At 44.0% G+C, this 12,500-nt stretch overlaps 1 protein-coding gene across 3 annotated transcripts in view; it reads left to right on the forward strand.

Moving 5' to 3' along the window:
• The window catches only part of itgb6 (integrin, beta 6), a 69,267-nt gene that overhangs the window by 34,004 nt on the left and 22,763 nt on the right, over positions 1-12,500 (forward strand). For all 3 annotated transcript variants that reach the window (XM_062034991.1, XM_062035000.1, XM_062034982.1), the window contains 2 exons: positions 1,199-1,333; positions 4,161-4,578. In XM_062034991.1, the coding sequence (XP_061890975.1) occupies positions 1,199-1,333; positions 4,161-4,578 (553 nt within the window). The remainder of the gene's footprint in view (positions 1-1,198; positions 1,334-4,160; positions 4,579-12,500) is intronic.

Below are 12,500 nucleotides of genomic sequence, written 5' to 3' on the forward strand. Positions count from 1 at the left end.
GTTTTACTAGCAGAGGAGCGTGTTGGGCAGCGCACACACACAGAGTACTTACAAGCAGACACAGAGTGGAGACAGAAAAGGGAGAATGGACGCATTTTGGTGTAAAAAGTGAAGATAAAGGTGAAGTTATAACACTGAAACACCCTCAGAAAGAGGTGTTTTAAGATATAGTTAGCTAGCTAGCAGTGTTTTAGCTACTTCTAAATCACTAATCCTGGCCTCCATGGTGACAAATAAAGTGAGTTTCTTACAAGTACCATTATCACTGGAGGACGAGGAATAGCTAAACATGCTTCACTACACACCGTAGCTCACCGCCGTCACAATGTAAACAAACGCCATGGGTGGATCTACACCTGACATCCACTGTAATGATACCAACTACAATAGCGTATCTAGTCGATACTACTATGATTTCATCGATATTTTTTATCGACACATTTTTCCTTTTTTAAAATGCATATTATGTTGATAAAGTGAGTAAATACGTCCCTGGACACATGAGGACTTTGAATATGACCAATGTATGATCCTGTAACTACTTGGTATCGCATCAATACCTAAATGTGTGGTATCATCCAAAACTAATGTCAAGTATCAAAGAAGAGAAGAATAAGTGATTATTACATTTTAACTGAACTGTAGATAGAATATGTGGATGAACAAATGAAACAGTAAATGAACAAGTGGATTAATAATAATTTTTTACAGTTTGTCCCTCATAATGTTGACAAAATAATAGGTGTATAAATGACACAATATGTTACTGCATAGACTAATTAGGAGTCTTTGTTTGTTTACTTACTACTAAAAGACAAGTTGTCTAGTATGTTCACTATTTTATTTAAGGACTAAATGACAATAATAAACATATGTTTCATGTACACTAAGTTTTTTTGTTCAAATAAAAACAATAATGCAATTTTTTGTGGTCCCCTTTATTTAGAAAAGTATCGAAAAGTACCGAAAAAGTATCGAAATCATTTTGGTACCGGTACCAAAATATTGGTATGGAGACAACACTAGTTTGCATACATGTCCCCTTTATTTAGAAAAGTATCGAAAACTCTCTAAATACATTTTGGTACCAGTACCAAAATATTGGTATGGGGGACAACCCTAGCTAGCACAGACAGAATTGGAAAAACCTGCAAAGTTTGATCTTTATTTTGACCCAAAAAAAACGGATGATTTCCAGGAACTGCGATCGGAGATCGAACTGGAGGTGATTGGAGATACGGAAGAGCTGCGGATGTCCTTCACGGCCATTTGTCCTAACGGGAGCGTCTCCACGGACCTGAAGCGTTGTTCTCATGTCAAACCTGGAGACACGGTCGGTTGCTTACTTTGCTGTTTTTTTAATAGTCCTCTTCATGTCCGTAAATTCAATGTAGAGTTGAGATGAATGTGCGGCTTGACATGATCTTTAGGGTGGGGCCACAAACCTTAACTTGGTTAACGTGCAGGTCACAACATGTCCATGGACTGTTGTTACCAAGGACGGGAATTGAGCAAATGTTCCCAGTTCCCATTACACTTTGATTCCACTTAACGATTCGGTTCTCTTGTCGGTTCTTACCGGTACTTTGGAACAAAAGGGAACAAAAAGGTGGATTAGCATCAATTTTGTTTGGTTTGGAGTTAATGTGCCCTTACAAAGCCTACAGTCAAGTCCTAAAGTATCAGTGGAGTGGAAAAACAAGTTGTCTCTATATTGAAAGTATTATCATATATATATCTGATTTATGACATCTAAAGACTTACAAAGTTTGTGAGTAAATAGATATGATCAAAATAGTAACAATCTCACAAAGAGAGAGGAAGCCAGTCACTTGATCGTGTGACATAGAGGAGGAACCACAGATCCCTTCCCCTTCAACAACAATGATAATCAAGCGGACTTTGTGAGAAGGATTACTTTGGAAAAAATTATGATCCAGAACCTTATATTTTTGAGCCTGAACATAAAGAGGATGAGTATCAAAGTTTCAGTGGAGTGAAAAAACAAGTTATCCCTCTAATGAAACTATTATCATATATATATCTGATTTATGACATCTAAAGACTTACAAAGTTTGTGAGTAAATAGATATGATCAAAATAGTAACAATCTCACAAAGGGAGAGGAAGCCAGTCACTTGATCGTGTGACATAGAGGAGGAACCACAGATCCCTTCCCCTTCAACAACAATGATAATCAAACAGACTTTGTGAGAAGGATTACTTTGGAAAAAATTATGATCCAGAACCTTATATTTTTGAGCCCGAACATAAAGAGGATGAGTATCAAAGTTTCAGTGGAGTGAAAAAACAAGTTATCTCTCTAATGAAACTATTATCATATATATATATCTGATTTATGACATCTAAAGACTTACAAAGTTTGTGAGTAAATAGATATGATCAAAATAGTAACAATCTCACAAAGAGAGAGGAAGCCAGTCACTTGATCGTGTGACATAGAGGAGGAACCACACATCCCTTCCCCTTCAACAACAATGATAATCAAGCGGACTTTGTGAGAAAGATTACTTTGGAAAAAATTATAATCCAGAACCTTATATTTTTGAGCCCGAACATAAAGAGGATGAGTATCAAAGTTTCAGTGGAGTGAAAAAACAAGTTATCTCTCTAATGAAACTATGATCATATATATATCTGATTTATGACATCTAAAGACTTACAAAGTTTGTGAGTAAATAGATATGATCAAAATAGTAACAATCTCACAAAGAGAGAGGAAGCCAGTCACTTGATCGTGTGACATAGAGGAGGAACCACACATCCCTTCCCCTTCAACAACAATGATAATCAAGCGGACTTTGTGAGAAAGATTACTTTGGAAAAAATTATAATCCAGAACCTTATATTTTTGAGCCCGAACATAAAGAGGATGAGTATCAAAGTTTCAGTGGAGTGAAAAAACAAGTTATCTCTTTAATGAAACTATTATCATATATATATATCTGATTTATGACATCTAAAGACTTACAAAGTTTGTGAGTAAATAGATATGATCAAAATAGTAACAATCTCACAAAGAGAGTGGAAGCCAGTCACTTGATCGTGTGACATAGAGGAGGAACAACACATCCCTTCCCCTTCAACAACAATGATAATCAAACAGACTTTGTGAGAAGGATTACTTTGGAAAAAATTATGATCCAGAACCTTATATTTTTGAGCCCGAACATAAAGAGGATGAGTATCAAAGTTTCAGTGGAGTGAAAAAACAAGTTATCTCTCTAATGAAACTATTATCATATATATATATCTGATTTATGACATCTAAAGACTTACAAAGTTTGTGAGTAAATAGATATGATCAAAATAGTAACAATCTCACAAAGGGTCCTGACCTATTTTGAGAGAGGAAGCCAGTCACTTGATCGTGTGACATAGAGGAGGAACCACAGATCCGTTCCCCTTCAACAACAATGATTATTAAACAGACTTTGTGAGAAGGATTACTTTGGAAAAAATTATGAACCAGAACCTTATATTTTTGAGCCCGAACATAAAGAGGATGAGTATCAAAGTTTCAGTGGAGTGAAAAAACAAGTTATCCTTCTAATGAAACTATTATCATATATATATCTGATTTATGACATGCTTACATCTCATTGTGCAACATGAGAATGTTTTAAGTTGCAGGAATGTATACACTCCATCCCATGCTTACATCTCATTGTGCAACATGTGAATGTTTTAAGGGGAATTAAATGAGATCTCTGAAAGGGGTACAAATTCTTTCCAAATTAGAACCTCCACAAGAACTGTTTTTTGATGGCCTTCCCTAGTTACCTGCATTGTCAGCAGTTTTTTACTATTTTTTTTTTTTTTTTGTAAAAAGCACCTTACATTGAGTAAACAACCTCAAAGTGCTACAGTGTATAAAAAAAATAAAAAAAAAGAATAAAAAGATAATAAAAAATAAATAAAAATGAAAACTAGAACAGCCAAATAGCTAAAACTAGTATGCATATATCTAAAAAAAAAAGGCTTTTTTAAAAAGAAGGGTTTTAAGCCTTTTTTAAAAGCATCCACAGTCTGTGGTGCCCTCAGTTGGTCAGGGAGAGCGTTCCACAGACTTATTTACAAATAAAAATTTAGAACGCAGATTGTGTATGATGGTCAAATGTAAAGTGTCCCACTGGCAGGTGGTGTTCAACGTGTCGGTGGAGCTCCCAGAATGCCTTGCTGGAAGCAGGCGCTTCTCCTTCAAGCCGGTGGGCCTGCAGGACACTCTGGACGTGGACCTGGAGTCCCAGTGCTCCTGCCGGTGCCCGCAGCCTCCGCCCGCCAACAGCAGTCGCTGCGCCGAGGGCCAGGGGACTTTCCTCTGCGGCGTCTGCGCGTGCCAGGCGGGGTTCACCGGCGCCCGCTGCGAGTGCAACGAGGAAAACGCGGCGTTGGGCGAGTGTGTGGCCGGCAATGACACGGAGGTCTGCAGCGGTCAGGGCCAGTGCCACTGCGGAGTCTGCGTGTGCGACACCTCCTCCTTTGGCAACATCTACGGCCCCCACTGCCAGTGTGACGACTACTCCTGTGTTCGAGTCCGAGGGGAACTCTGTGGAGGTGAGTGACCACTGACCGCGTCTCCGAGGGCCACACACTGGAAAATCAAAAGTATTTGGGGGCCATTAATTTTAAAAACAACACAATATATATATTTATATATTTAGAAACATTTAGTTTGGTCCTGTGGATCCTGAAGGGTCTCAGTCATAAAAATGATTCAAAATGAAGTTATATATTAATTTTTTTTTGTTTTTTTTGTTGCCCTTTTTGTCAAATCAATCAATCAAAGTTTATTTATATAGCCCTAAATCACGAATGTCTCAAAGGGCTGCACAAGCCACAGCAACATCCTCGGCTCAGATCCCACATCAGGGCAAGGAAAAACTCAACCCAATGGGATGACAATGAGGGGACCGCAGATATATATATATATATATGTATATATATATATATATATATATATATATATATATATATATATATATATATATATATATATATATATATATATATATATATATATATATATATATATATATATATATATATATATATATATATATATATATATATATTTATTTTATTTATTTTTTTTCTATTTATTTATTTATTTATTTTTTTAAATTTATTTATTTTTATTTTTTATTTTTTTTTATTTTTTTATTTTTATTTTTATTTTTTAAACTTTTTTTTATTTTTTAAATTTTTTTTAAAAATTATTATTATTCAAGGCTCAAATCTGTAGATTTGTTAAAATACGGTTAATTTTTAAAAAATGTTTAATGCTCTTTTTGTGAAAGAAAACCCTGTTTTTTCAGGGCAAGAACACAAAAAAATTAGGGTTAGGTTGGGGTTAGGGTTAGGGTTATGGGTTAGGGGTTGGGTTAGGGTTGGGGTTAGGGTTAGGTTGGGGTTAGGGTTAGGGTTAGGGTTGGTATTAGGGTTAGGGTTAGGGTTGGGGTTAGGGTTAGGTTGGGGTTAGGGTTATGGGTTATGGTTAGAGGGGTTAGGGTTGGTGTTGGGGTTAGGGTTAGGGTTGGGGTTAGGGTTAGGGTTGGGGTTAGGGTTGGGGTTAGGGTTAGGTTGGGGTTAGGGTTAGGTTTATGGGTTAGGGTTATGGGTTAGGGGTAGAGGTTGGGTTGGGGTTAGGGTTAGGTTGGGGTTAGGGTTATGGTTTAGGGGTAGGGGTTGGGTTGGGGTTAGGGTTAGGTTGGGGTTAGGGTTAGGGGGTTAGGGTTGGTGTTGGGGTTAGGGTTAGGGTTGGGGTTAGGTTTGGGTTAGGGTTAGGCTTGGGGTTAGGTTTAGGGTTGGGGTTAGGGTTAGGGGAAGGGGGTATGCGCGGTCCGTCTATAGGGTTAGGGTTAGGTTTAGGGTTGGGGTTAGGGTTATGGGTTAGTGTTAGGGTTAGGGTTATGGGTTAGGGGGTTAGGGTTAGGTTAGGGTTGGTGTTGGGGTTAGGGTTAGGGTTGGGGTTAGGTTTGAGGTTAGGGTTAGGGGTTAGGGTTAGGCTTGGGGTTAGGTTAGGGTTAGGGGTTAGGGTTAGGCTTGGGGTTAGGTTTAGGGTTGAGGTTGGGGTTAGGGTTAGGTTGGGGTTAGGGTTATGGGTTATTGTTAGGGTTAGGGTTAGGGGGTTAGGGTTAGGTTAGGCTTAGGGTTGGTGTTGGGGTTAGGGTTAGGGTTAGGGTTGGGGTTAGGTTTGAGGTTAGGGTTAGGGGTTAGGGTTAGGGTTAGGCTTGGGGTTAGGTTTATGGTAAGGATTTAGGGTTAGGGTTGGGGTTAGGGTTAGGGGAAGGGGGTATGCGCGGTCCGTCTATAGGGTTAGGTTTAGGGTTGGGGTTAGGGTTAGGTTGGGGTTAGGGTTAGGGTTATGGGTTAGTGTTAGGGTTAGGGTTATGGGTTAGGGGGTTAGGGTTGGGGTTAGGGTTAGGGTTGGGGTTAGGTTTGAGGTTAGGGTTAGGGTTAGGCTTGGGGTTAGGTTTAGGGTTGGGGTTAGGGTTAGGGGAAGGGGGTATGCGTGGTCCGTCTATAGGGTTAGGGTTGGGGTTAGGGTTAGGTTGGGGTTAGGGTTAGGGTTAGGGTTAGGGTCGGTTTGTGGTTAGGGTTAGGTTGGGGTTAGGGTTAGGGTTAGGGTTAGGGTTGGTTTGTGGTTAGGGTTAGGGTTGGGGTTAGGTTTCAGGTTAGGGTTAGGTTTATGGTAAGGATTTAGGGTTAGGCTTGGGGTTAGGTTTAGGGTTGGGGTTAGGGTTAGGGGAAGGGGGTATGCGTGGTCCATCTATAGGGTTAGGGTTGGGGTTAGGGTTAGGTTGGGGTTAGGGTTAGGGTTAGGGTTGGTGTTAGGGTTAGGGTTAGGGTTGGGGTTAGGTTTCAGGTTAGGGTTAGGGTTAGGGAAGGGGGGTATGCGCGGTCCGTCTATAGGGTTAGGTTTGTGGTTAGGGTTAGGGTTAGGGGAAGGGGGAGGGGCAAAGGATGTGCACTGTCCGTCTACAACCCGTCAGGCGACACCCACGCCAAACGCAGGACCCCCCGGAGACCCCGAATGAGAATGCGGTGGCAAACACAGGCGCAGAAAGTATTGTGGCTGTCCAACTACGCGTTTCGGCCCCCTAGGCCTCATCAGGTTGGCTTTCTGTTACCTCATGCCTACTGGGTTAGGGTTAGGGTTAGGGTTAGGGTTAGGGTTAGTGTTAGGGTTAGGGTTAGGGTTATGGGTTAGGGTTAGGTTAGGGTTGGTGTTGGGGTTAGGGTTAGGGTTGGGGTTAGGTTTGAGGTTAGGGTTAGGGTTAGGCTTGGGGTTAGGTTTAGGGTTGGGGTTAGGGTTAGGGGAAGGGGTGTATGCGTGGTCCGTCTATAGGGTTAGGGTTGGGGTTAGGTTAAGGTTGGGGTTAGGGTTAGGGTTAGGGTTGGTGTTAGGGTTAGGGTTGGGGTTAGGTTTCAGGTTAGGGTTTGTGTTAGGGAAGGGGGTATGCGCGGTCCGTCTATAGGGTTAGGGTTAGGGTTAGGTTTGTGGTTGGGGTTAGGTTTAGGGTTGGGGTTAGGGTTAGGTTGGGGTTAGGGTTAGGCTTGGGGTTAGGTTTAGGGTTGGGGTTAGGTTTAGGGTTGGGGTTAGGGTTAGGTTGGGGTTAGGGTTAGGGTTATGAGTTAGGGTTAGGGGGTTAGGGTTAGGTTAGGCTTAGGGTTGTTGTTGGGGTTAGGGTTAGGGTTAGGGTTGGGGTTAGGTTTGAGGTTAGGGTTAGGGGTTAGGGTTAGGCTTGGGGTTAGGTTTAGGGTTGGGGTTAGGGTTAGGGGAAGGGGGGTATGCGCGGTCCGTCTATAGGGTTAGGGTTAGGGTTAGGGTTGGTGTTAGGGTTAGGGTTAGGGTTGGGGTTAGGGTTAGGGGAAGGGGGTATGCGCGGTCCGTCTATAGGGTTAGGGTTAGGGTTGGGGTTAGGTTTAGGGTTGGGGTTAGGGTTAGGTTGGGGTTAGTGTTAGGGGGTTAGGGTTAGGGTTGGTGTTAGGGTTAGGGTTGGGGTTAGGTTTGAGGTTAGGTTTAGGGGTTAGGGTTAGGGTTAGGCTTGGGGTTAGGTTTAGGGTTCTGGTTAGGGTTAGGGGAAGGGGGGTATGCGCGGTCCGTCTATAGGGTTAGGGTTGGGGTTAGGGTTAGGTTTAGGTTTAGGGTTGGGGTTAGGTTGGGGTTAGGGTTAGGGTTATGGGTTAGGGGTAGGGGTTGGGTTAGGGTTGGGGTTAGGGTTAGGGTTATGGGTTAGGGTTATGGGTTAGGGTTATGGGTTAGGGTTATGGGTTAGGGTTAGGGGGTTAGGGTTAGGGTTGGTGTTGGGGTTAGGGTTAGGGTTAGGGTTAGGGTTGGGGTTGGGGTTAGGGTCAGGGTTGGGCTTGGGGTTAGGGTTAGGGTTAGGGTTAGGGTTGGGCTTGGGGTTAGGTGTTGGGGTTAGGGTTAGGGTTAGAGTTAGGGTTAAAAATAAAAATAAAAATTCAAAGTGGAATATATGATGTGTAGTAATTAACAACATTTATTTTTATTCATTATTATTTTTGGAGCAATTGTTGGGCAGTTTTTGAAAATAAACCCCTCGAAAATTTCTGAGGATCCAAAAGGGCTCAACTCATAAAAGTGTTAAAAATAAGTCATGCATTTTTTAAATTGTCATTATTCAAGGCTCAAATCTGTAGATTACCTTGAGGTCCATTTGTCAAAATAAAATAAAAAACATTTGTTTAATGCTCTTTTTGTCAAAGAAAACTGTTTATTCAGGGCAAGAACACAAAAAAATTAGAGTTAGGGTTGGGGTTAGGTTTAGGGTTAGGGGTTAGGGTTGGGGTTGGGTTTGGGGTTAGGATTAGGGTTAGGTTTGGGTTAGGGTTAGGGTTAGGGTAGGTTTGAGGTTAGGGTTAGGTTTAGGGTTGGGGTTAGGGTTAGGGTAGGTTTAGGGTAGGGTTAGTGTTAGGGTTAGGGGTTGGGGTTAGGGTTAGGGTTAAAAAGGGTTAGGGTTAGGGTTAGGGTTGGGGTTGGGGTTGGGGTTAGGTTTGAGGTTAGGGTTAGGGGTTAGGGTTAGGCTTGGGGTTAGGTTTAGGGTTGGGGTTAGGATTAGGGGAAGGGGGTATGCGCGGTCCGTCTATAGGGTTAGGGTTGGGTTAGGGTTGGTGTTAGGGTTAGGGTTGGGGTTAGGGTTAGGTTTAGGGGAAGGGGGTATGCGCGGTCCGTCTATAGGGTTAGGGTTGGGGTTAGGTTTAGGGTTGGGGTTAGGGTTAGGTTGGGGTTAGTGTTAGGGGGTTAGGGTTAGGGTTGGTGTTAGGGTTAGGGTTGGGGTTAGGGTTAGGGTTAGGGGAAGGGGGTATGCGCGGTCCGTCTATAGGGTTAGGGTTAGGGTTAGGGTTGGTGTTAGGGTTAGGGTTGGGGTTAGGGTTAGGGTTAGGGGAAGGGGGTATGCGCGGTCCGTCTATAGGGTTAGGGTTAGGGTTGGGGTTAGGTTTAGGGTTGGGGTTAGGGTTAGGTTGGGGTTAGTGTTAGGGGGTTAGGGTTAGGGTTGGTGTTAGGGTTAGGGTTAGGGTTGGGGTTAGGTTTGAGGTTAGGTTTAGGGGTTAGGGTTAGGCTTGGGGTTAGGTTTAGGGTTCTGGTTAGGGTTAGGGGAAGGGGGGTATGCGCGGTCCGTCTATAGGGTTAGGGTTGGGGTTAGGGTTAGGGTTAGGTTTAGGTTTAGGGTTGGGGTTAGGTTGGGGTTAGGGTTAGGGTTATGGGTTAGGGTTATGGGTTAGGGTTATGGGTTAGGGTTAGGGGGTTAGGGTTAGGGTTGGTGTTGGGGTTAGGGTTAGGGTTAGGGTTGGGGTTGGGGTTAGGGTCAGGGTTGGGCTTGGGGTTAGGGTTAGGGTTAGGGTTAGGGTTAGGGTTGGGCTTGGGGTTAGGTGTTGGGGTTAGGGTTAGGGTTAGAGTTAGGGTTAAAAATAAAAATAAAAATTCAAAGTGGAATATATGATGTGTAGTAATTAACAACATTTATTTTTATTCATTATTATTTTTGGAGCAATTGTTGGGCAGTTTTTAAAAATAAACCCCTCGAAAATTTCTGAGGATCCAAAAGGGCTCAACTCATAAAAGTGTTAAAAATAAGTCATGCATTTTTTAAATTGTCATTATTCAAGGCTCAAATCTGTAGATTACCTTGAGGTCCATTTGTCAAAATAAAATAAAAAACATTTGTTTAATGCTCTTTTTGTCAAAGAAAACTGTTTATTCAGGGCAAGAACACAAAAAAATTAGAGTTAGGGTTAGGTTTAGGGTTAGGGGTTAGGGTTGGGGTTGGGTTTGGGGTTAGGATTAGGGTTAGGTTTGGGTTAGGGTTAGGGTAGGTTTGAGGTTAGGGTTAGGTTTAGGGTTGGGGTTAGGGTTAGGGTAGGTTTAGGGTAGGGTTAGTGTTAGGGTTAGGGGTTGGGGTTAGGGTTAGGGTTAAAAAGGGTTAGGGTTAGGGTTAGGGTTGGGGTTGGGGTTAGGTTTGAGGTTAGGGTTAGGGGTTAGGGTTAGGCTTGGGGTTAGGTTTAGGGTTGGGGTTAGGATTAGGGGAAGGGGGTATGCGCGGTCCGTCTATAGGGTTAGGGTTAGGGTTGGGTTAGGGTTGGTGTTAGGGTTGGGGTTAGGGTTAGGTTTAGGGGAAAGATGTATGCGCGGTCCGTCTATAGGGTTAGGGTTAGGGTTGGGGTTAGGTTTAGGGTTGGGGTTAGGGTTAGGTTGGGGTTAGTGTTAGGGGGTTAGGGTTGGTGTTAGGGTTAGGGTTGGGGTTAGGGTTGTGGTTAGGGTTAGGGGAAGGGGGTATGCGCGGTCCGTCTATAGGGTTAGGGTTGGGGTTAGGTTTAGGGTTGGGGTTAGGGTTAGGTTGGGGTTAGTGTTAGGGGGTTAGGGTTAGGGTTGGTGTTAGGGTTAGGGTTAGGGTTGGGGTTAGGTTTGAGGGTTAGGGTTAGGGTTAGGGTTAGGGGAAGGGGGTATGCACGGTCCGTCTATAGGGTTAGGGTTAGGGTTAGGTTTAGGGTTGGGGTTAGGGTTAGGTTGGGGTTAGTGTTAGGGGGTTAGGGTTAGGGTTGGTGTTAGGGTTAGGGTTAGGGTTGGGGTTAGGTTTGAGGTTAGGTTTAGGGGTTAGGTTTAGGGTTAGGCTTGGGGTTAGGTTTAGGGTTGGGTTAGGGTTAGGGTTAGGGGAAGGGGGTATGCGCGGTCCGTCTATAGGGTTAGGGTTAGGGTTGGGGTTAGGTTTAGGTTTAGGGTTGGGGTTAGGTTGGGGTTAGGGTTATGGGTTAGGGTTATGGGTTAGGGGTAGGTGTTGGGTTAGGGTTGGGGTTGGGGTTAGGGTTAGGTTGGGGTTAGGGTTAGGGTTATGGGTTAGGGTTATGGGTTATGGTTAGGGGTTTAGGGTTGGTGTTGGGGTTAGGGTTAGGGTTGGGGTTGGGGTTAGGGTCAGGGTTGGGCTTGGGGTTAGGGTTAGGTTGGGGTTAGTGTTAGGGGGTTAGGGTTAGGGTTGGTGTTAGGGTTAGGGTTAGGGTTGGGGTTAGGTTTGAGGTTAGGTTTAGGGGTTAGGGTTAGGGTTAGGCTTGGGGTTAGGTTTAGGGTTGGGTTAGGGTTAGGGGAAGGGGGTATGCGCGGTCCGTCTATAGGGTTAGGGTTAGGGTTGGGGTTAGGTTTAGGGTTAGGGGTTAGGGTTGGGGTTGGGTTTGGGTTTGGGGTTAGGATTAGGGTTAGGTTTGGGTTAGGGTTAGGGTAGGTTTGAGGTTAGGTTTAGGGTTGGGGTTAGGGTTAGGGTAGGTTTAGGGTAGGGTTAGTGTTAGGGTTAGGGGTTGGGGTTAGGGTTAGGGTTAAAAAGGGTTAGGGTTAGGGTTGGGGTTGGGGTTAGGTTTGAGGTTAGGGTTAGGGGTTAGGGTTAGGCTTGGGGTTAGGTTTAGGGTTGGGGTTAGGATTAGGGGAAGGGGGTATGCGCGGTCCGTCTATAGGGTTAGGGTTAGGTTAGGGTTGGTGTTAGGGTTAGGGTTGGGGTTAGGGTTAGGTTTAGGGGAAGGGGGTATGCGCGGTCCGTCTATAGGGTTAGGGTTGGGGTTAGGTTTAGGGTTGGGGTTAGGGTTAGGTTGGGGTTAGTGTTAGGGGGTTAGGGTTAGGGTTGGTGTTAGGGTTAGGGTTGGGGTTAGGGTTGTGGTTAGGGTTAGGGGAAGGGGGTATGCGCGGTCCGTCTATAGGGTTAGGGTTGGGGTTAGGTTTAGGGTTGGGGTTAGGGTTAGGTTGGGGTTAGTGTTAGGCGGTTAGGGTTAGGGTTAGGGTTGGTGTTAGGGTTAGGGTTAGGGTTGGGGTTAGGTTTGAGGTTAGGTTTAGGGGTTAGGGTTAGGGTTAGGCTTGGGGTTAGGTTTAGGGTTGGGTTAGGGTTAGGGTTAGGGGAAGGGGGTATGCGCGGTCCGTCTATAGGGTTAGGGTTAGGGTTGGGGTTAGGTTTAGGGTTAGGGGTTAGGGTTGGGGT

The sequence above is a fragment of the Entelurus aequoreus genome, linkage group LG02, assembly GCF_033978785.1.
Source record: "Entelurus aequoreus isolate RoL-2023_Sb linkage group LG02, RoL_Eaeq_v1.1, whole genome shotgun sequence".
In the NCBI taxonomy this organism is placed as follows: domain Eukaryota; kingdom Metazoa; phylum Chordata; class Actinopteri; order Syngnathiformes; family Syngnathidae; genus Entelurus; species Entelurus aequoreus.